Here is a 24,941-nt window from a genome sequence, read left to right as displayed (position 1 = left end):
GGGGTGGAGCCAGGAGCAAGATTGTGACAAGCACAATTGAATTCCAAAGGCAGTTCTGGCCATCACATGTGAAGGGATTGCAAACATTTTAAATGCCTTCCCTCCATTGGAAAGGATAGGGGCACCTTCTTTTGGGGCTCATAGAATTGGACCCCCTGATCCAATCTTTTTGAAACGTGGTGGGGGTTTTTTAGGAGAGCCATCAGATGCTATGCTGCAGATTTGGTGTCTCTACCTCAAAAAACAGCCCCCCCCCGAGCCCCAGATACCGCAAATCAATTCTCCATTATACCCCATGAAAATCGGTCTCCATAGAAAATAATGGAGTGCCTAGCAGTCATTTCCCTCCCCACCCCCTGCTTTCTGATTATCCTGAAGCGGGGAGGGCCTCCAAACCGGGGGATCCCCTGCACCCACCTGGGGATTAAGCAACACACAGAAACTGCTGAGGAGATGGAGCAACACACAAGAACACCGCATGTACCACTTTCACAATATATATGCACTTTACTACTTCTCAATTTTGTTATATTTTCTGTTGTATTTTTTCTATATCATTCTCCTTTATACAAACTAGTAACAATCTTTGCACTTGAAATAATAAACCATTTATATCAGCCACATACACTCCAAAACAAATTAACATAAAAGGCTCAGTCCCTCATTAATCTAGAAGGAAGACAGTTGTTCCTATAATACACTTGTGTTGATCCTGAAGAAAACGGAGCCTTCTTCCAAATTGATGCCAAGGTGCTGGAGCCAAAAGGGAGAAAGTCTCTCACAGAGATACAGGAAAAAAACTTCAAAGAGGCAGCTAACTGCTCTTCAAGTAGAGTTTACACACATGTTTCTTTTGAAGTCTTTATCAAGCCACAAAATGCTCAGAACTATAGAAATGATATTACACAAAAAATAAATATCCAGTACCAATAAGCAGCATATAAGGTTCATCACATAAAAGTGCATATATATTGTGAAAGTGGTATATGCAGTGTTCTTGTGTGTTGCCCCACCTGGGGATTGGCAACAACCCTATCATCTGCAAATCTCAGTGAGGAATTTATGTATCTTTGGAAGCTAGGACTTAAAAGAAAGAAACCTTGGCATCACAAGATTTTGTCATTGAATTTTGAAATTTTGGCAGCACAAAAAGTTTTGTCATTGGTGTCAAACATGCAGCCCAAGGGCCAAATCAGGTCCCTGGAGGGCTCCTATCAGGTCCCTGAGAAACTGAATGTCATCTGCTTCCTTCTCCCTCTCTCTTGCTTCCTTCTGCAATAACAGCTTGCTTTGCAAGTCTTGCTCAGTTGCACAGGAGCTACTATTTTCTCCATTGGCTGAGGTTCCTCCCTTGGGAGAAGGTGGAGAGGGAGAGCTTGCTTTGCCAGTAGCAGAGCTACTGAGCCAAGCCTCTCTTCCTTCTATTGGCTGAGGCTCCTCCCCCTCCTGGTCCCCTGGGAAGGAAGGAAAGAGCCAGAGCTTCCTTTGCTCAGTTGTCTGGATCCCATGGGAGAAATACAAGGAAAGCACCTTTAAGACCAACACATGCTGATGTTTTAAGCATGTTTTATTTTAAGGGTTTTTAAAAAAACAAAACACTTTAATTATGTTTGTGTCCTTTATAAAGTTTATACCTGTTCTCCTAATCTTAAATAGGTACACAAATTGCCCGGCCCAACAAGGTCTCATTTATGTCAGATCCATCCCGCATAATAAATGAGTTTGACACGCCTGGGCTAGGCTGAGTTTGAGATGAGGCCAAGGTCACCCATTGAGCTTCCATGGCAGAAGTAAGAATTTGAACCCAGGTCCTCCTCTGCCACTCTGTTCACTAGTGCATTACACTATATCGCTACAAGACATTTAAGTGCTGCCAGTCCTTGTCATGCCCTGTCAATTGTCAAATCTCAAGGCCGATTTAGCTTCCATGTGAGTGGTAACCCTTCTTAAAACAGATTGTTCCTCATTTGGTCAGGGCCAGAGCAAGTGGTTTCAGGGCCCTTGAAGTGAACAGTGGTGGAATAACCACCAGGGGGCTTGCATTTAAGTATCAGGGTATTTACTTCTAAGAAGATTCAATTGCTAGATGCAATAGGGTAGAAAAGTGGCTACCCATTCTACAATACAACTGGGGTTGGGGGGCATTCTGTTCTATGAGAATAAACTCCAAATGCATTTGACCAATGCAAAGCTGGCTTTCCATATACACACTTCTCTCTTGGACTCCACATTAAAAACTCTACCTGTCAAAGGGACTGAAATCCTTGCCTACTTCCTTGTTCTTTCAAACATTAGTTCAGGCTTGGTTAGAACATAAGAACATAAGAGAAGCCATTTTGGATCAGGCCAACGGCCCATCAAGTCCAACACTCTGTGTCACACAGTGGCAAAAAATTTTATATACACACATACACTGTGGCTAATAGCCACTAATGGACCTGTGCTCCATATTTTTATCTAAACCCCTCTTGAAGGTGGCTATACTTGTGGCCGCCACCACCTCCTGTGGCAGTGAATTCCACATGTCAATCACCCTTTGGGTGAAGAAGTACTTCCTTTTATCCGTTTTAACCTTTCTGCTCAGCAATTTCATCGAATGCCCACGAGTTCTTGTATTGTGAGAAAGGGAGAAAAGTACTTCTTTCTCTACTTTCTCCATCCCATGCATTATCTCGTAAACCTCTATCATGTCACCCCACAGTCGACGTTTCTCCAAGCTAAAGAGTCCCAAGCGTTTCAACCTTTCTTCATAGGGAAAGTGCTCCAGCCCTTTAATCATTCTAGTTGCCCTTCTCTGGACTTTCTCCAATGCTATAATATCCTTTTTGAGGTGCGGCGACCAGAACTGCACACAGTACTCCAAATGAGACCGCACCATCGATTTATACAGGGGCATTATGATACTGGCTGATTTGTTTTCACTTCCCTTCCTAATAATTCCCAGCATGGCGTTGGCCTTTTTTATTGCAAACGCACACTGTCTTGACATTTTCAGTGAGTTATCTACCACGACCCCAAGATCTCTCTCTTGGTCAGTCTCTGCCAGTTCACACCCCATCAACTTGTATTTGTAGCTGGGATTCTTGGCCCCAATGTGCATTACTTTGCACTTGGCCACATTGAACCGCATCTGCCACGTTGACGCCCACTCACCCAGCCTCAACAGATCCCTTTGGAGTTCCTCACAATCCTTTCTGGTTCTCACCACCCTGACTGTAGGCTGCAGATTGAGCTGAAAAGTTTAAGTGGGAAAATAATTGTTGCTGGGAGGACACAGCAAAGCTGACCTCATGACTAGATAACAGCCAGGTGGAGGGAGGAATGCTTCTATCTCTAACTCTAACTCCCTTCCAAGGATGAAATGACACCATGATAACCAATTAGCCACATTCCATTCAGCTAGACATTATGATTTGTGCTGTTAGCACATGTGAGAAATGGTTGGACTAGTCTGCAGATAGCATCCTTAGGTCACATACTTTTAGTAACACTAGCACTGACATAATGAGCCAAGGTTCTGACTTGTTTATGGGCCCAAATCATGTTGGATCCTTTGGTTTTAAGGGTTAGCCTTTTCAATTAGCAACTGGCAAGGCATATGTAGCTTCTTGCTTCTTGATTTTGGATGTGATCTTTGAAACCTGCCCATGGAAGCTCTGGACTTTTCTTGCTGAGCAACTATGGAATAGTAATGTCTTGCAGTTTGTATTCTTGTTTTAAACCAAAGTCTTTTTGTGTAGTTAGTCTCTTATAATTAGCTATGTTGTTTTGATTCCTCACTGCTTATTCTCTTTTGCAATATTCTTGCACAGTTTTAATAAATCTATGCTGTGGTCTTTTGTGTTCAAGTGGCTTCAATCCTAATTCCAGTTCCTAGGCCAAGCGCTCACCTAGCAGGTTAATTGTTTGTGGAAACTCATTTCTGCAAGTATCCAACCTTACAGGGCTGACTTTCTTGTTTAGTCCTGAGAAGATCAGAAGCTTGCCTCTTGGCTTCTGACTGCTGGGGTAGTAAAAGGGGCTTATGGCAGCTTGTCAGACTGGTATGCGAAGGTTCACATTGCCAGGGTTTTGTATTCTGCAGACCCATAACACAAACACCCTTGGACTAGGGAACTGCAACACTACCATGTTTGTTAGCAGCAAGGAGAAAGAGTCAGCCAGTTTAAGGCATGCTGCTAAGAAGCACTGGTCCTCATGAACAGCATTTGACCAGTGCTTCTGAAGAGTGACTAGCTCAGCTACCTGCCACTGCTGTTAACAGGGAAAAGCAAGTGGCAACACAGTAAAGAACAGCAGGGAAAAAAACAAAAAACTGTGTACAATAAAGAAATATATTCCAAAATATTATTGACTCTGTGTCAATTTCTTTAACACTTAGAGATATCACATAACACAGTAAAAAACCAGTTTCTTTCACTACAGAGAAGATGCAGTCCTTTTGCACATAAAGTCCATGTTCACAACAAATCTTTGCACTTTTCCAAACACTCTGTGTGGAATCCAACAATCCTCTCAGCTCCAAAGGAAAAATAAATATTTGGGATAGAAGTGTTCCTTACGTGTCAGTTGACTTCAGGCCACGTTTCGCATTTTAAAGTGTCTTACTGTTCTGTAATATTCACAAGTTGACATCAAGCAAAAAAATCTTATTGCATTTACATTAGGCACAAGCTCAGTGAGGACTGCATCTTCTCTGTAGTGAAAGAAACTTTTTTAGTGTGTTACATGGTATCTCTAAGTGTTTCAGAAATTGACACAGAGTCTATAATATTTTTGGAATATATTTATTTCTTGTACACGTTTTTTTTTGCTTTTTTTGCTGCTGTGAATAGGCAGATTCCCAGTTCTGGAACGGGTGGTGCAATTTGCATCTTCTGGAATCAGACTGAAGCACTGCCATAGATGAGTGTATAGATCCAAGCGGGCAGCCGTGTTGGTCTGAAGCAGTTGAACAAAGCAGGAGTCAAGTTCACCTTTAAGACCAACCAATTTTTATTTAGAACATAAGCTTTCGTGTGCTCTTAAGCACATTTCATCGGACAAGGAATCCAGCACAGTGAGCAGAGCCATACATAGCAGGTAGGCAGTGGCCCAGAATGCAACATGGTACAAATTTAAGAACCAATGACAGTAAAGTAAAATTATCTGGTAGGCAGTGGTTTAGAATGTAAAATGGTACAATGACAAAATAGTAAAATTAACAAATTGAGCAAACCTTTGATCTGAGTAGCATGAGCATGCGAAAGCAACAAAACAGCAGTATGCAGTAAAATTAACGAATTGAGCAAACCTTTGATCTGAGTAGCATGAGTATGCGAAAGCAACAAAACAGTAGTATGTCAAAATGTGAGATTGTCTGTCAATGACAATGGGAGATGGGTTCAATATATGTAATGCGATAAGCAACCAAAGTCCCTGTTTGAGTGTGTCAATACAGCTAAAAGAGAAATACATTGGATAGTGATGTTCTTGTCCACCTAATTTACTTTTTAACATGTAAAAATAATTCTAGTTTGCCATAGGAAAAAGGAATACAATACAATATAGTGAAAATGGGTAAACAATATGTAATGAGATATGTAGATGAGTGTACTGCTGGTCTAGCTAGTCAGGCTTAGAGGCCTGCACTTGAACCCCTCATTGAATGATGGAGCTTATCAGGGATGCATAGGGCCAGTCACTCTCAGACTAACCTACCTCACAAGGGGTGTTGTGAAGATGCAATAATGGAAGAGAGAATGAATGGCACTCACTGGAGGCAAAGTGGGATAATACATATTCTGGGCAGTCGTGTGTGAGGAATGCTCTATGGTGGATTTCCCATACCACCTACTATACTGTGACTCACAGATCATAGGGATCACCACACTCTGTTCCATTGCACCTTGTAAGCAGTGACCCCAATAGCATCAAAATAGACTTGGAATACGGTATGGTTGCCAATGCCACCTTTTGCTTGATTCCTTTATTGGGGTGCGTGCAGACCAGCCAGGAGCCGAGGTCCTGGTGGCAAAAGTTGCTCTTAAGTCTAGTTTATTAAGTTCAGGCAAACTATCCAACAGGCAGAATAGCACAGTGTACACTTGTAAAAATAAAACAGAAAGAGATCTTTCTGGCTGTCCTTTGAGGCTCACTAATGAGCAGTCACCCAGCAGCCCCAGCTATAAGGATCAATATTTATACCCTCTATACCTAAATAGGTACATGACAAAAGGTAGGTCTATTAACTTGACACAGAGCGGACCCACTCTCCTAAGGGCACTGCTAGTCCCTTGGTTATCTACTAGGTCAAGAGGTCCTCAGACAATCCCAAGGCTGGGCTTATTGTAACCTGTAGGAGTTATGTCTCAAAAATGGTACATGGTGGCTCCAGGAATGTAAAATATTTGGTAGGACTTACGTTACTGGCTTAGAGATTTAACACTGCATCTGTGCTGTAAAGGGTCATGGGAGAGAACCAGAGTTTCTAACAATTGGGCTCTAACTGAACAAATGTGAGCTAAATGGATATGTACATGAATCTTCAAGTCTCCTTACTAAAATTCTGCCGCACCACCCATTAGGAAAGTGTACCTTTGCTGCATGGCTTACCTAATCTCTGGTTAGCAACTAATGGCCAATCTTGTTACTTTCCTGTTCCAACTCAGCATCACTTTGTCTTACCTATATGCTAATACAGACCATATGACACAATCCTTCGTCTTCTGACTCTGAGGAGTCAGAATTGAAACCAAATTGATACCTAACATTAAGCCCATCATGAAAAACGTTAAGGATAATTTTCTTTTGTCTTACACTGGGAATCTATTAATCTCACCTTGGAAAGCCCATTTCCTGGCTCAAGCTCTCCAAAAACCATCGAGTTGTTTAAACCACTTTACAAACCCAGCCATACCTCCAGGTTGTTTTTGCCTATTTAAGCAGACACTCTGTACATGCTCAGTGTGTCTTGTCCAGCCAGAGACTTGTGCCCCGAAACACAGTTGGGGTCACTTCCATATTCACATCCTCTGCTTCATGGATCCCCAGTTGCTTTTTGCTCTGTTTTCCCGCCAGTAGAGTTGGCGCATGTTGTTCCACTTCCTGTTCCTTTGTTTAGATATTGCCATGTGCAAGGCAGTATAATAGTTCAGAAAAAAAACCTACTCTACTTCTAGAAATAGAATAACCAAAACATATAAAGCAGACAGATGGGAATCTTCATCAAGCACCGTGGCCACATAAGAGAAAGTAATTTAAAAAGTATGATGGGAGTAAGATTTTATGACAATTGTAATTCAAGAAGCATTTAAAGGTAGATGCTGAACTAAGTACAACTTCTGGTGATGTCAGAGGTATGTGGCATATTCAAATGAGTTGTCCTAATAAGCTTCTTTTTCTACAAAATTACCACTGAGTAAAAGAAACCAATCAGAGCACCAAAATGTAAAGCAGAGTTGTCGAACTCATTTGTTATGAGGGCCAGATTTGATATAAATGAGACCTTGTTGGTCTGGGCCATGTATGTCATATATGCCAGGTAGTGGACATATAAACCTTATGAAGGGCACAAACGGTTTTTTTTACTTAGAATAAAACATGCTTAAAACATAACATGCTTGCAATATTTTGTTTTAGTCTGATGTCACCTCTTACTATGAATTATTGCATCAAAATCTGCCATGTGTCTGTGCTATACCAATCTTGAATATGCTGTTCAGGTGTTGTTCAGATGTACACATCTGTAAGTTGCAAACCTACTTTTGATCTATTGACATTCACTACAGAGATCTTATGGTCAATGCTTTGAGCCTAAGACCTAGAGGAAAACATGAAGCAGCTGGGCATTGTGAGCTTTTCTACAGAAGTTGCTTCATGTGCTAGACAAGAACATGTGAAGGCACCATGGCACAGACTGAGGGCTATGTGGTTGTCTACAAAACTATAGTCTTCCCCAGAAAAAGAACTACAACTTATATGTGGCAGTGCAAGAACAGAGAGACAGCCATGTAATAGTCAGTATCAGCCTACTTACTATCTGGGAAGTCTAAGTTCAAGAAAGATCACCAAAGGGAAATGTGAAAGAAAAATCAAGGGAAATTTGCTGAGTAAACGTAGGCTGGACACACTCTCAGCTTAATTCTGGCTTGTTATTGGCTCTTCTAAATAGTTCACATGCTTTCCTATTGAGAATGACTGGAAGGCTTGGATAGTTAAAAAAAGCAGGGGAACCCAATTGCACCCATAACAAGCCCAACCAAACTCTGTGTGTCTCTCCCTGTAGCAAGGCAAAAATCTCATACATTCAATGAAATGTTGCTAGCCTTAAGTGCTTTCTTTGTATCTCTCCGATGGTAGGAACTGGGGAAAGGGAGCTGGAGCTCTCTCCTTCCTTCCCCAGGGGACAAGGAAAGGGAGGAGCCTCAGCCACTAAGGAAGAGAAGTTCGGCTCAGTAGCTCAGCAGTGTCATTGATTGAACCTGGCAAACTTCCAAGCTTCTTTCATTGGCTGAAGCTCCTCCTCCCTCCAGGAAATGGAGGGGGAAGAGAGAAAGAGCTGGCAGAGGCTGCTTTGCTGGCTAATCGGGGGAGAAACACAAAATGGTGATCGAAGAAAGTCGGCAAGGGAGAATGAAGCAGACAACAGCCAGTTGCTAGAGAGCCTGATTGGAGCACTCTGGGGGCTGGATCCAGCCTGCAGGACTTATGTTTAACACCCTGATGTAAAGAGCATACCGAGTAAGGATGTTCCATTTCTCTTCATTTATGGCAATGCAACACCATGATCATTCTTAAGCTGATGGCTGATTGTGGAACTCCTATCTTTATTACTGTCGAGTTATGCCTGCCACAGGCACATGTATCCTTTTATCATTATAGAAGACTGATGCTTGCTGTGCATAACATTGCCAGCTAGCTGAATACTACACTCAAACTGTGATTCTTGTGATTAAGTGGACTGAAACTGATTGGACAAACCTTAAATAAATGTAAAGTAAGTTTATGATCACTGTGTTGTTATTGATCATTGACATTTTGCACTTTCGTGCATAGTAGGGGTAAACTTTGGGGTTTGTATTTTTTTTTGTGTTGCATGGCCTCACCTATAAAGACTAAATTGCAAAAATGCCACAGAGTAAAAGCAAAAATTTTTATTTCAAAGCTCAATGGGAAAACATACTGTTGTTCAGCATCCTACGGACACTTCTAAAATAGCTAGAATTACAACGTTTAAAAACAAATTTGCAGCTGTGAAGTATGGAAAAGTGCTGCCTAAAAACATGAAGCAGTTTAATTCCAACATAAATTGAATTAATTTCAATTAGAACCTTGAAAATGCCTCTACAGAATAGGGAAAAGTATGCACTTGTGAGTCTTCTCACGTATCATCAAAGCTGGGCAGAGATGCAACAAAAAATGCATGTTAACTAGAAATGCTGACACAGGTTAACAAACCCATATTGTTATTACAGCCAGAGAACTCTTAAGGAACTTTGTAATTCCAAAACACTATGATCAGGGTTTTCCAGCTCCTTCTCTTGCAAGACGATCAGCAGCTTCATTTCCCTTACATCCTGCATGACCTGGAACATGGGTCTGTTGACAAGAAGTTTCCAAAGTAACTAAAAGTGTATGGCAAACAGCAATCACTAGCATTTGTCTAGAACATCTACTACTAATCTACAACATCTGCTACAAACACCACTACTAATTGTCAATGCTTTAATATCGTTTTATTATTTTGGGAACAAAGTGCAATTCTTTCTTATTTTAAGCGAGAATACATTTTCTACCTCTTTCCAGCAACTCTATCTACAGCTGTGAAACTAACTTTATTCTTTCATCTCAAGGAAACACAGCTGAAAAGATAAGGGCCAGAATGATGGGCAGCTTCCTTCTAAGGAACTGAAACACCCTCATTCTAACCTCTTATATTGGTATAAATATATATTTATATTGTTATTGTGAATATCATGACTACACAAACAAATCGCTCATACTCTGTTGCAGGATTTGCATTTTAAAGATATGTATTCATTCTTTACTCCATCAGCAGTTTTGTTACATACCCATTTGATGTCCATGCCTTCTGAAAGGTTAGTAAGCCTTTGAAAGTCCTCTTTGTTGACTACATCTTTCCCGGTGCTGGTTTTCCAACCATTACGCTCCCAGTTTGGAACCCACTTTGTCATACCTACAGAATAAAAAAGGATCCTTTTTTAAGACGGTAGCTAGATCATATCTTTTTAAAAGATTAGCAGAAATGATCTCACAGCATCCATAAAATGCCATCCAGCTGAGATGTTTCAAAAGGCAAACAGGCTACATCTGGACATTTAATGAACCTGTAATGAATTTATCCTCACACTCTGCAAATAAAATGCAGTTAGCCTGCCATTTTAAAGACAGGAAATAAAGAAGAACAGTGCCATCCTGAGTAACACCAATGTAAACTCACTGACTTTGATTTAAAAGGTTGCATCTCTGCTTAGGAAGTTACTGTAAGTCTTGTTCTATTTAAGTCAGTGTCCTTTTACAACTGGTCTTCCATGCCATGAGGCTAAATGTCTTGAGAGTGACCTCCTCCTAAGCAGTTTCTCCTGTTCACCCTAACTGTGAACGCTAGTTGGAAGAGGACGGGTTCTCTCAAGCTGTTCAGTCCATGTTCAAAATAACAATTCTATATATGCTAAAATCCTCAGTTGCTTACTGGCCTGTTTTACAATGGTCACAGTTGACAGGATATTACCATTAGCTTCAAACACAAATGGGCCCTACCAGTTTTCAGAACTAATTTCAGTTTCTGCCTAGCCAACTGTAGAGCTCACCCACTGCCAGCTCCTTGTTTGGAACTGCATATGGCAAGCTGAAAGAGGATAAATCCAGATGTGCATGAAATGGCTAGATGGAGAAAGAACAGAAAAAACTGTAGGCCTATAGGTACCTCTTGTCCCAGTTCTTCTCAACAAATGATTTTATGGTCAATAGCTTCAAATTAATAGACATGTTACATTAACCTGTTGGCTTATTAGTATGACCTAAATCACATCATCAATTTACCAGTAAAAATACCGTTATCTACAAATCACAATGAGTTATTTTCCACCACACTACTGAGCTAACCCTGGCAGAAACAGGTCAGAAACAGGCAAAGCCAGAAAGGTAAGGGAAACAGGGAGACAGGAAGGTCGGAAATGACAGCGGCTGAGACAGCAAGGATTTCCCCTTCCCTTGCTTGTCTTCACAGGTCTCCACTGCTCACTGTGTATTATGTAATAGGGCAATGTATAAATTTACTATAATCAAAAAACCCAACTGCTTACCATCAATGGTGAACTTGCTGTCAGTATGGATATTCAGTTTCGTGATATTTTGACTTCTAGCTTGCTGTACAGCCCTGGTAGCTGCCTGAATATATATATATATATATATTTGGCAAAAACACAACTCAGGAGATTAAACAGAACCATTTATAACATGTCATAGGAAGTTACCCCAAGGACAATGAATACACGGTCATTTATTTACTGTATCCTTTACAGGAGGCTTCTGTTATAGACCTCTCTCTTTGGCCACTTGAGGCATGTGAGTCAATTCATGCATTTATCAACTATATGATCCACTATAGTGCTCCATGAAAATATTCTATTTTCCTAATGGGTGATTAAACAATCATCTTATAGTGGCTTAGTGTCAGCTGACATGCTCCCTACTCCCCCTGCAGTCCCCTTCCCATTTCATAGGATGCTACAGATTACTATTCCATCTGAACTGGCAAACTAAATAAGTGTTTAGTCTCCAAGCCAGACTTAGAAGCCACGACCAAGTTGTAGCTTCTGATTCTGCTTTGGAGGGCAAGCACCAACCACAGAGTTTCCAGTTAATTTGCACTGACAAACTGGATTGCCACAAACAACACTGCATATGGGAAGATAAAGTATATAAGCTGCGGTATTGTTAATAAAACACCAAACTATAATTTGGCAATGTCTGTTAACATAAATCTTAAAGTGTTACCAGTAGTAAATCATCTTTCAGGGGAGCAAAAGAGCAAATCCCCATGCAAATCAGGAAGTTGGGATAACACAGGTCTTGTAAATTTTGTACTGCAACTTACATTTATTTCAGCTCTTTGATTAGTTTGCCGCCCAGGAAGTCTCTCACTAACATTTCTGCAAAAAAAATAGAAATAAAAAAAATCATCTGATCAGAAATTATTTTTATGGAACAATTAAATACTAAATTGTCTTTGCAGTAGAAAGTTACACAAATAGTTATTTTTAGTTGGATTTTATGATAGGGACAGAATGCTGCAGCTCAGTTATTACAGGGACCTAGTTGGAGCATGCATATTACTCCCATTCTGCCCATCAATTATGGGGCTCCATTTAAAGTACTGGCTGTCACATACAAAACCCTTCATGGTCTTGTACCCTAATCTCTGCAACACTGTCTCTCCTCCTTGCTCCACCATGACAGCTTTGCTCATCTGAACAGGGCCCTGTGCAGGTAACCTACAAATGGGCAAAATCAAAAACTGCTCATACACATCCCTTTTCTGCTGTGACCTTGTGGAGTAGACTGCCTAAAGAGGTCAGGAATGCTCCAACTCTTCTGGCTTTCTGCAAACTATGCCAAACTGAATTATTCAAGAGGGCTTTTCTATGTAGGCAATAGGATAGTACTGTACAATGTTTCACAAAGTTACATGGACAAACGATTAATGACTGTGGTTTATATTATGTTGAGTGTGTGGTATATTGGATTCTGCTATGTAATTTTTCATCATTTTATGTGTCATGTTAACACCTATGCTTTGCTTCAATTTTGCTTTTTTGGATTTCTTATGGGTTTTGCAACTCAAATCCTGTTGATTGTATTGTCCCATCCTGTTGACTGTATTCACTCACTTTGTGTAATCTGCCTTGAGTCCCAGTGAGAAAAGCAGGCTATAAATAATGTAAATAAAACTCATCATACAACTGTTCATTTAATTTTTAAAAAAACAATTACAAGCATGCAAGGATGGCATACCTACATTGCATACACACAACTCTGGAGATGGGTGCTATTTTTCTAGGAAAAAATGTTTCCTTGGACAAATGCTGACATGTCAGCTCTAAAACAACACCTTGAAGGGTATTCCAGAGAGAAAACAAACTTTCAGGAGAAGCTGGATGGCTTATAGGTGTCCATGGTTCTCAGTTACCCTGATTAAGGATGAGAAGTTTATCATTTGGGTGAAGAGTGTCAGAACTGTAAATTTAGGATACACAAATGGGGAGAAGGGAGTATGACCTGGTATGGTGTTACATTTCTATGTATCTGAAAAAGTGTGTGTGCACACGAAAGCTCATACCCTGAATAAACTTTTGTTGGTCTTAAGGTGCCACTGGACTCAAAATCTGTTCTCGTGCTTCAGACCAAGACAGCTACGCAACCTGGATCTATCTGGTATAGTGAGATTAGTTCAAGGGCTGTAAATGTCTTCACCAGGAGACCCATTTGACTAGATCAGGAGTGTCAAACTCATTTGTTAGGAGGGCCAGATCTGACATAAATGGGGGGCTTTGTGGGGCCACGCCATGCATGTCATAATATGTAATACCAGGTAGTGGAAATATAAACTTTATAAATGACACAGACAAACACAATAAAAATATATTCTTTACTTAAAATACAAACTCACAAAAAACTCTTGCAATATTTTGTTTAAAATGGAAAAGTGGGGGAATAGTGGGATTTGGCAATGCAATTTTAAAAATCAATCATCTAGAAAAAGCACAAGGATCACAACAGAAACAAAATCTATAAAATTCTGAAACTAGGAAAACATGAAATGGCTGGGCCTTGCAAGCTTCTCCCCCCCCCCCCCCCCATCCTTCTGTCTACTCAGATTGGCAATTGCTCTCCAGTGTAATATCCCTCTTTGGCTGAGGGTTCCCAGGTTAGAGTACTCACTAGGCACCAGTTCTCAGGTCAATTCAGCAAAGACAAGCTGGTTCAAAGCATCAACCCTTTATTTGCAAGGACACAACTTCAGAAGGCAACAACTTCAGCTGGTCATAGGAACACTAGAAAGTGAAACTGAGTTCCACTCCATTGAAACACACTGCAGCACAAAGTTGCAAGGAAAATGTGGAATGGATTTTCTATTAAGGTTTCTGGGCCCAGATAGCTTATCTGGGCCCAGAGACCTTAATTTGCTGAAGGCTTCACAGGCACACATTCAGCCTGTGCTCCACAAACTGCACTGGCTGTAGAAAGAATTCCAAGCTTGGTTCAAGGTGCTGGCATTACCTTTAAGGCCCTGAGTGGCCAGGGACCAACATACCTATGGGACTGCCTCTCCTTATATGTGCCTTGTTGAGCTTTGCGTTCATTAAACAACACTTACTGGTTATCCCTGGCCCAAAAGACATCTGCCTAGCCTCAACTAGGTCCACAGCGTTTTCGGCCCTGGTCCCAACCTGGTGGAATAAGTTGCCACTAGAGATCAGAGCCCTTTGGACCTTTTATAGTTCCACAGGGGCTGTTAAATTGAGCTATTTCACTAGGCTTTTGGGTGAGGCAGCAGATGTCAAATACCATCTGGTCCCTCCTGTTATCATTTGTTATTATTTCTTATAAAGTCTTGTTACTACCGCTGAAAGTAGAGCACTTACCATCTTTTTCTGAACTGAATACCATTGGGATGTAGGAAAATAGCTTAAATAGTCTGAACACCATTTGGTTAGGGATAATGTTTGACTTATTCTTTTAAACCAATGTTGTAACCTGCTCTGAGCCTGTTTACGGGAAGGGCTAGGCAGAAATTGAACCAAACAAAAGTAAGTTTCATACCCACTTTCTACTGAGGGGAAAAGCAGGTTATTTCAACAGCAACAGGAATGTATGATAGAAAGAAAGGAGCACAATAGCCCAACGGAGCAGGCGCTTCATAATAATTTGCAAGACATGAACAGAAATATTAGCTGTTTTAAGTAGAAGTTCTGAACTCACAACACTAATTTAGCTGCTTTCAACATACAATACACTAAAAATTTTAATATTTAAATAGTTGCATAGTACATTTATATATCAAACACAGTGGGACAAGAAAGCTTAATTTCTTAAACTTGGGTCCCGACTTTACCTAATGTAGCACTTCTGAGTACATATTTATCCATTTCTTTACTTTAATTATAACTAATGATGGGAGGTACTAAGTTCAGCATTATTGGTTCAAATGGATTTTGCAGTCGTCAGAGAGTCAATGACATAAAGCAGTCATTTGGGTACAGAAATCCAAAGTGTTGATTTGCAATTCTTGAAACTGTTACAGAGACTGAATTTTAAGAAATGTTATCTAATTATCATGGGATTGTACTTACAGAGGATGATCAGGTCCCCAATAGACTCCTGTTCCAGCACGTGCATCACGGCGTCCATTATTTGAACAACATCCATCAGTATAAACATCTGTATAGCGTCCTATGAACATAAATTTGTATTTTGCTTACCTTGCTTAATTTTTTAATTCAGAAATACAATCATAAATACAATGGCTCATAAACTCTTCGAGATACAGGTTAGAAATTAATTCTTTCTACTTGGGCATAAAACATATTTCCACATTTCTAATTTTTCACTTGCCCTAAAGTGAACTTCTGTACAAATGCATATGTCCTTCTGTTATTAGTCAATAAAAAAATTGTTTCATTTTCAGTTTTCCTCAGTAGAATTAAATTGAATTCTAGACCTGACAAAATGTCTCTCTCTCAAATCTGTCTTTAAGACTCACCTCTGCTATGACCTTTCTTTTGCTCAACCATTGAACTATGTCAAGGAAAAGGCACATATACTATAATGTGCAGCCTTTGCTACCCATATGGCTCCTCTGCTGTCACCCCACTGTCTAACAAGCTTAGTTTATAGTCACCATTTGTTTGGATTTAATTATCTGGGAAATCATAGTGAAGCAAACAAATATTGGATATATTGATGTGTAAATGTATCCAAGAAGTGATGCTTATACCTGGCACATCTTTGGTGGACTTAAAGGTGCCACTGGACTCAAATTTTGTCCAGAGATTATAATGACAGTGAATTTCAGAGCACATCTTTCTGACATATATCAGACTAAACTAGCTTGACAAACAAGTTAGTGAAGCATCACACTCTAAAGTAGGAGGGCTGTAGCATGCACGTGCTACAATACTAGGAAGACAAGCATAAAGTGCACCTTCAGTAACAACCACTGGGTCACCAGGTAGTCATGCATCTGTATTCCTTGTATCTCCTGTCAACATTCCCAGTATAAAGGGAATATATTGTATTATGCAACAGAGGTTTTCAGTAAGAACAGAACCTTCTATGCAAAGCGAGCTACTCACCAGAAGTGAAAGACCGAGATCCCAATCACTTTAGAACTGTAACTTATCAGACTTGCAGCCAAACTTCACCTGTTTCCTCTGAACGAGTTTGGTGGGATTAATTTTCATTGAAGTGTACACATAAATGCAATTCTGGTTTTCTAGCTTCTCAACTGAATGGCCCATTTCACTGGAACTTTCCTATTTTAGTGGTATGTATTTATCTCAAGGACTGCTTCCGTGCCCAAGCTACTACCCTCAGGCTACTACCTACTGAATGTTTCTGCTTAAGACAGCCTGCCTGGAATCAGCTAGTCTGTTCCTTTTCAACTTCTTTAAGGAAAATGTGGTGGAGAGATACTTGACCACATTCAGCTAAGTCCTTAGCTCTCTATCCATCAACAGATAAGGGAATGTGTTATCTTTTTGTAAATTTGTGTGTGTATTCACATGCGTGTGTCTGTTTGTGCCCCTGTGCCTGTAAGTCATGGCAGCCTCTGGAGACTCCTACTGGGGCATGGAGGACATTCAGAGAAGTGGCTTGATAGGCTGCCTCTGCTTCCTGACTTTGGTATCCTCTGGAGGTCTCCCATCCAAATACTTGCCGGGGTTGGCCCTGTTTAGCTTCTGAGATCTGACAAGATTGGGTTTGCCAGAGCTATCCAGGTCAAGACCTATCTTTTGATAAGGTAGATGGTAATTTTGTTAAAATAGGGGCAATCCATAACTCAGGATAGAAATTATAATAGACATTCCAGTGTCATGTAGGGCAAGGAGTCAACCCTTTTCAGGCCACACTGGCAAAGCCTGTCTGAATAAGATAATTACAATATCTCCCATACAGGACAGCTGAAAGGGCAGCATTCAAATGCATGAGCATAAATGCTTTATGGTAACAAGGAACTGCTAAAAATTTTACATAGCCTAGAGTGATTACAGATGGAAAAATGCAAAAAAAGAAAAAAATTGGTTGAGCATACTCTCCAAGCTCGTATAACTGTGATAAAGTGATATAGATCGTTTATAAATTTTTCAATCGTAAAGATTCACTTTTCTGAAGTCCCAATATACCGTCCTTCGCTGGGCCAAGACTAGAAAATTTCTTGTCTATTTCTTGCAACCAGTGGGAATGTGTCTTGATTAAGTTTATATAGCAGACCAAGCTCATAGATCATACCATCCTTGCTTTTCTATTCTGCCTCCTACACTGTGAAACAGGCTCCCAGAAAATGGGGTGGGGTGGAGAATGTATCTATATGGGGAAAAATGTCATGTAAAGATATAACCTGGTAGCTCTCTTGTAAGATTTTTCAGATCACTTTAACCACAGAGAAGTGTTATAATCTTCAGAATACATGCCTATGCCTTTTTCTTCTAGCTTTAACTTTTTAGTGGGTATTTTAAACTGATTTTTTCCTATTAAATAGATCTAAACATTTCACTTTTTAAAAAGCTATTTTTAGTACAACAGTAACTCAACCAAAACTTCAGAATAACAATTTACTTAAATTATGTAACTGAGCATTCAACTGACACCATCTGAAGAAAAATAGAAGGAACATTCTATCAGATATATGACCAGTCCATTACGCTGCTAGCAGGTATGGTCTGATAACAAGATGTATTTTCAGTGGAATACATCATGCCCAGTTCCATGTATCTGCCAACCACCAGTTCTTTCTGTGAGAGTTACCTGTTGATCTCGATGACTCGCCATTTGCAAAGTCCCAAGCATCTTCCTCACTTTCAAATTTTCTGAAACTAGCATACCCGTATCCATCAACTTGGTCTCTACATTCATCCCTATAAAGACATAAAGATGTAAATGGCAAAACAAGCTATGTGATAAAGGCGTTTAGAAGGAGGGCAGGGAGCAGCTAAACGCCAGGATTCCATGACCCTGAAAATCCCTTCCCATATTTAAAGTTATTTACATTTCTCACCCTGATTAATTTCATACTAATTGTGATTAAAAAGCAGGGCTGGGGGGGCAGTAAGAAATGTATACGTACACTTGAAAAGCAGTGGGGGGTACATATGTACACTTGGGCACTATCTATATTTTGCTTTGTACTATAGGAAGAGTATGGGGAGACCAACCTATATTAAGTTGAAGAACACGTACTAGCAAACAATATAAGCTAGAGCACAGACAATCTAAATAAAACAGCAAGAATACCTGAGCCAACATCCCAGTCCTGGATAATGGGAGGAAAGAGGCACACAGCTTCCAGCCATCAAGCCACACTCAAGCCCCTACACAGCAGGCAGTAATTTCAATTCATCACCATCTCTCCAATTTGTAACACTAAACTATTATTTAACTATTTAACAATTAGTGTGAACTATAAAAGGTTTCCAAAGCACTTTTATACTCTTGAAAGTCAGGAGCAAACAGTACCCCATGAGTTCTATCTGTGGCCACTGATGCCATTTTAGAGAAGAATATGACCATTCAAAAACATGCCACAAGGGCTGCATTTTTTAAATGGTCAAATTCATTTCTAAAATGGCAGGCACCACAGCTTGGCCCTTACTGAGATCATGTGGTCCTAACTTCCAATGTTAACAACAAAAAAGAGTCAGTGTAGAGGTTAAGAGTGATATTTGGGGGCCACAGGTTTGAATCCCCATTCTGCCAGAGTGAGTATAAATGGGCAGTCTTCGCAGTGGAGGATGGTAAGCAGTGTGGTGCCGCAGGGCTCGGTACTGGGTCCCATGCTCTTTAACTTGTTCATAAATGATTTAGAGTTGGGAGTGAGCAGTGAAGCGGCCAAGTTTGCGGATGACACTAAATTGTTCAGGGTGGTGAGAACCAGAGAGGATTGTGAGGCACTCCAAAGGGATCTGTTGAGGCTGGGTGAGTGGGCGTCAACGTGGCAGATGCGGTTCAATGTGGCCAAGTGCAAAGTAATGCACATTGGGGCCAAGAATCCCAGCTACAAATACAAGTTGATGGGGTGTGAACTGGCAGAGACTGACCAAGAGAGAGATCTTGGGGTCATGGTAGATAACTCACTGAAAATGTCAAGACAGTGTGCGTTTGCAATAAAAAAGGCCAACGCCATGCTGGGAATTATTAGGAAGGGAATTGAAAACAAATCAGCCAGTATCATAATGCCCCTGTATAAATCGATGGTGCGGTCTCATTTGGAGTTCTGTGTGCAGTTCTGGTCGCCGCACCTCAAAAAGGATATTATAGCATTGGAGAAAGTCCAGAGAAGGGCAACTAGAATGATTAAAGGGCTGGAGCACTTTCCCTATGAAGAAAGGTTGAAACGCTTGGGACTCTTTAGCTTGGAGAAACGTCGACTGCGGGGTGACATGATAGAGGTTTACAAGATAATGCATGGGATGGAGAAAGCAGAGAAATAAGTACTTTTCTCCCTTTCTCACAATACAAGAACTCGTGGGCATTCGATGAAATTGCTGAGCAGACAGGTTAAAACGGATAAAAGGAAGTACTTCTTCACCCAAGGGGTGATTAACATGTGGAATTCACTGCCACAGGAGGTGGTGGCAGCCACAAGTATAGCCACCTTCAAGAGGGGTTTAGATAAAAATATGAGCACAGGTCCATCAGTGGCTATTAGCCACAGTGTGTGTGTATATATAAAATTTTTTGCCACTGTGTGACACAGAGTGTTGGACTGGATGGGCCGTTGGCCTGATCCAACATGGCTTCTCTTATGTTCTTATGCCATGGAAGTCTGATGTGTTCTTAGGCCAGTTACATTCTATCAGTGTAACCTACCTCACAAGGTTATTCTAAAGATAAAATGGAGAAAAGAAAACAGAGAAATAAATACCCAAACAAATGCACAAATTAGATAGTTCATTGTGGGTGGGAGGGGGAACTCCAGTTCTTTCAAACTGATTTCTAACCGGTTTTATTCTTTGTACACTGTTGTTAAACTAAGCACAATGAACATACTCTCAGTGACAACACTTAATGGGGTTAGGACAACATCCTGGGTGACATGTTGTAGCTTGGGATCTCTTTGTGTCATCTGAACACCAGGGCACTGATACTCTCAAGAAACAAGGAACCAAAGTTGTTTGATGACTTCTGAAGAAGAAAGGCTAAACATTTCCTCAGAAATATACTCCACTGAGTTCACCAAATCAATGGGAAACAGATTTAATAAGTTCAGGGAACTGGGGAAGAAACAAGAAGGGGGGGCAGGGTATCTGGTGCTCCACCTTCTGTTTGGCTGCTTACCAGGATGAATACACTCCTGGCCTCCTGCCTTTGCGCACAGCATAGAACATGTTCCCGCTGCAACTGCTGGGGAGAAAACGAGGGTGAATTAACCAGCCCAAGGCCCAGTACAGCATGATCCCTACTTTCCCTGCAGCCTCACCCCACTCAAGTCAACTTTATTCAGTTTAACAACTCACAGGTCATACACTATAAAACAAAAATTAAAAACCACAGTAAAACTAAAGTTTGCCACATCTACAAAATAGCTTTTGCAGAGGCTACTTAGAAGTAATCTTAATCTTGAAGCATCAGGAATGGCCAAGCACTTCTGTAGCCATTTTCTATTAAATCTCTCTGACTGTTGCATACTTTGGGACAGTATAAAAGGTATGGATGTGGGGGAGGGGGTGTTTCACCTGGAGACAAAGCTGATCTCCAGACTACAGAAATCAGTTCCCCTGAAGAAAATGAACACTTTGAAAAGGGAACTCAATGGCATTGGTCTCACTGCCCTCCCCAGGCTCCATCCCCGTATCGGCAGGAGTTTCTCAATTTGGATCTAACTATTTTAGTCCCCCATCCCACGTCGGGGGCTGGCAACCTAAGAAAAAAGTATTCTATTTGTTTTTTAAAAAAACAAACAAAACTTTTATTGAAAAAGCATGCATTTTACAATGCTAAACATACATGTGTTGCATTTTAAGACACAAATAGCACAAGGTTACATAATAAATGATTTCAGAAATCTCTGTCCACCGCACTGGATTTTTAAATTGGTATTCCAGGATGTGAACACATGTATAGAGAAGAAAAGCTGAACGAGGTATTCTATTTGTAGTAGAGTGGGTTTCTCTAAACTGTTACACTGCCCCATACATAGCCGTATTTAAACAAAAGGAAAAAGAACCGAAACTATATGCACCACCTCTATTGGCGGGAAAAGCTCACCGCCGCAAGAAGCAACTAGCGCGCAAGCGTATTAATATCCCCACCCGGCAGGGAGAATGTATATTCTTGCACACGCCTGTTTCTCTCCTCTCACAGGGCGGGAAAACGAACCCTGGCGTTCGAGGCTACTTCTTGACAACAGTGAGTCCTCGCTGTGGAAAAAAGAGCTCTATGCCTATTCCAAGCTAGACAGCATTTCCAACATGTTTACGCCAACCCTAGTCGGTTGGCCGGGCGAACGCACCAAGCGGATACTTAATATATATATATATATATAAACAAACTACAACCCCCATTTATCTCAGGCTGCAAATCGATGCACTTGAGAGCAAGCCTCTGAACTCCGTGGAGTTTGCTTCTGCAAAAAGTACACAGGATCGCGCCCCCGCCCCCCAATACAACTGCAGCCCCACTGCAGTACCTGGAGGTTGGCTGGGTATCTTTCCCCCTGTCAATCCAGTCCTGGAGGTTGGCAGAGTACCTTTCCCCGTCAATCCAGTCCTGGAGGTTGGCAAAGTGCATTTTGCCTTGTCAATCCAGGCCTGGAGGTTGGCAAAGTGCATTTTGCCCTATCAGTCCAGTCCCGGAGGTTGGCAAAGCACATTTCCCCCCTGTCAATCCAGCCCTGGAGGTTGGCAAAGTACACTCTCCCCTGTCAATCCAGTCCCAGAGGATGGCAAAGTGCACTCTCCCCTGTCAATCCAGTCCTGGAGGTTGGCAAAGCACTGTCAATCTAGTCCTGCAGGTTGGCAGCCGATTGTCCATAGGATATCATGGGAGAGAAGATCCATTCCAGGCTTTTGTTGCAGCCGTTTCTGTGCTTCAATGTATTTCAATGAAGCGCATGCAAGTCAATGGACAATCTTCTCTCCCATTATATCCTATGGACCATCCAGGCTCTGCAATTGTTTCCTATGGACCATCCTGTCATTCGGTTAAGTACATCCCCTCTCAGATAACCCCACGCTCTTCCAGTACTCAAGAACAATCTCCGAGGGATTAATAACGATGCGAACGAATGTGGAAAGTGGAAAAGAGTCCAGCCGCACATACAGCGTGGAAAACAGAGAGCGGTGAAAAGGCAAGGGGCTCTTGCGAATTAACAAGAGGTAGAATCCAAAAACAAAATCCGTATAATGTGTGTTATTAGGATCAACCAAATCGACATAAAACTCCAGTTTCACATTTTGAGGGAGTCCTCAGTCTTTGCTCGATGAGGGAGTCTCTGAATGCGAAACTGTGCTTAGGTTTTCTGGAAAGAAACAACCTCGATTTTTATCATTAAATCAAAATTTTGCTTCCCCCCCAATAAGAAAAAAAGGAATCAGGGGTTACTTAAGAGAATAGAAGGAAGACGCCACGGATGTTCACCAAAGTTGTACTCCGATTCCAGCACCTTTCCATGTGAAATAAAGACCTGACCGCATTGCATTGCAAAAGAGAAACAGTTACAGCCCAAATATATTTTTCCTGCATTCAGATCTCAATGCTGGCTCTGCAATTTGTCTCCCCCCTTCCTACTCACCCTGTTCGTTAGCTCGCTGAGCGCAAAAGAACGACCTGCAGCCTTAAGCAGCAAAACAGCAGTGAAGAAGCACCACGTCTGCGTGTTTGTACTCTGGCGGGAAGACCCCTGGGAAGAACCACAGAAGAAAAAGAAAGGGGGCAACTAAAGGAATAAGAGCTAGAGGGCTTTCCCAAGAACTAGCATGAAATAATGTGTGTTTTCTAGTACTCCCCCCTTTTACTTTGTTGGTTCTGTCCCACTTTTGATTAACAAACAGAGTGGTGCCGGAGAGGGAGAGCTTTTAACCCCCACCTCTTGAATTCCCGCAGAGGTCAGGGTCAGTGTCTCTTGCCACAGCAGGATGTTCCAAACCACCAAACATGCCCAGACAAGTCTTCTGACACTTTCAATTCTAAAAACATTTTATTTCCCTATAAGCAGGCCTCGGATTCAGCGGGAGATCACAGGAGCGCATCTCCTGAACCCTTCTGAGAGTTCCACCTCCTTCCCACCGTGTCCATGGAATAGTAGGTGCAGCTGCATAATAATCCCTGGATGAGCTCCACCACCTATTTTTCTACAAAACGACCCCTGTGTATAAGTTTTCATAGACTACAGCATGCTTTGCCAGCTGCTATGAGGACCATTCCTGGCCATGTGAAGGAGTGGGCTGCCTTTCAGGTGCCACAAGACTCCTCCAGTGAACTCTTCATTGGCATAACATAGTGGCTTTCCCTGTGGAATTATAGTCAAACGCAGAACGAAGTTTGAGCCCAGTGGCACCTTTTAAGACCAGCAAAGTTTAATTGTGGGTATAATTTTTTTTATGCACATGCAGTGCTTCAGATACAAAATCTTATACCTTGAATTAACATTTGTTGGCCTTAAAGGTGCCACTGGAACCAAACTTGTGGGAATGATCACTCGACACAGGTAAGGGGAAAAGCCTCCCTTCTGAGCCAGGTTCCTTTATTTTATACATGCTGAAAGTACACTGAAGTCACCCACACTTAAAGCATAACAGGAAACATCTGCCCCGCACCAGACAGCGGCGTTTACATAGTCTACAAAGATTTAATACCAGCTACATTTATCAAGAAGGGGAACTGTGGTGGATTGTGAAAAGCCTATACTCTATGTTCCCAGGCATTACGGAATCTGGGTGACCAGACACATGATCCTCCCACTCTCCTGCTTTCAGACTTTGTGGGGTGCAGATGGTCAGATAACATTACAACCACGTGATCCCCACACAAACTTTGTTCTGTTCCTCCAGCACAACACAGCTAATCGGGTGAGTGTCCCCACCCCATCCTTGCTCTCTTCCCACCCACCCAAGTGAAGGCATTCACTCCCCCCACCAAGGGGAGCTGATCTGTGCTTTTGGAGAGCCCTCACCTGGAGATTGGCAACAGTGGTCCCCCAGGAGGAGGTGATCTCTGCCATCTGAACTTCAGACAACAAATCTCTCTCCCCATCCTGGAGAAAATAACTTATTTGGAGGGTGGACTGTATGACATTATATTCCCCCTAGGCCTCTCTCCCTTTTCTGAAAAAGCAGCCTGGGTTGCCTAAGAACAGCCTCTGGCTAGCACTTTCCAACGGACAGCCATGGGCTCTAAGAAAACACTCTCGGTGGGGCCTGGGATCCCAGGCTATTCCTGTGGCCTTTGGAAGCTTCGCATGCTGGGAGTCCTTTTGTGAGGCTGCAGTAGCTCTGCAGCCCTTTCTGAGGCCGATTGACAGAGAGGACACTGAGACGAGTTGGAGATCTGGCTGTTTCTGAGGTAAGACTGCTTTTGGCAGTGCGTTCAACATTTCTGGGCCTGCAGTAGGCAGGGGCAGGGGAGTCAGCCTATGGGAGGCCAGAGACGGTGACCGACATGTAATGGTTCAATAGTGTGTTCCTACAGTAACTGCCAGAACTCAGGTTGGTTGTATTTTA

The 24,941-nt window shown here is 41.7% G+C and overlaps 1 protein-coding gene across 2 annotated transcripts; it reads right to left on the bottom strand.

Moving 5' to 3' along the window:
- Positions 1 to 9,119: 9,119 nt before the first annotated feature.
- LOC132568500 (ribonuclease H1-like) lies at positions 9,120 to 23,210 on the bottom strand. Of its 2 annotated transcripts, none has more exons than XM_060234381.1 (8): positions 23,015 to 23,210; positions 20,560 to 20,622; positions 18,031 to 18,140; positions 15,357 to 15,456; positions 12,101 to 12,155; positions 11,307 to 11,391; positions 10,053 to 10,177; positions 9,120 to 9,579 (listed from the first exon to the last, which is right to left on the bottom strand). In XM_060234381.1, exons 2-8 carry the CDS (start codon positions 20,607 to 20,609, stop codon positions 9,499 to 9,501), a joined length of 606 nt encoding a protein of 201 aa, XP_060090364.1. In that variant the 5' UTR covers positions 20,610 to 20,622; positions 23,015 to 23,210; the 3' UTR covers positions 9,120 to 9,498. The 2 variants fall into 2 exon arrangements, with proteins under 2 accessions (XP_060090364.1, XP_060090372.1); XM_060234389.1 differs by having other exon boundaries at positions 20,560 to 20,625; positions 23,015 to 23,208.
- Between the last annotated feature and the right edge of the window lie 1,731 nt (positions 23,211 to 24,941).

This window comes from Heteronotia binoei, chromosome 1, assembly GCF_032191835.1.
Source record: "Heteronotia binoei isolate CCM8104 ecotype False Entrance Well chromosome 1, APGP_CSIRO_Hbin_v1, whole genome shotgun sequence".
In the NCBI taxonomy this organism is placed as follows: Eukaryota; Metazoa; Chordata; class Lepidosauria; order Squamata; family Gekkonidae; genus Heteronotia; species Heteronotia binoei.
Note: the sequence above shows the minus strand (reverse complement) of the source record. Positions and strands in the feature narration are given on the sequence as shown.

Bases quoted from the DNA above. Each gene is read 5' to 3' on its own strand.
- LOC132568500 (XM_060234381.1), bottom strand. From the start codon at position 20,609: ATGTTCTATGCTGTGCGCAAAGGCAGGAGGCCAGGAGTGTATTCATCC. The intron at 12,156-15,356 runs GTAAGTACAATC...TTTTTTTTGCAG, and splicing joins TGGGGACCTGATCATCCTCT to AAATGTTAGTGAGAGACTTC. The intron at 10,178-11,306 runs GTAAGCAGTTGG...TTTATTCTGTAG, and splicing joins CAGCAAGTTCACCATTGATG to GTATGACAAAGTGGGTTCCA.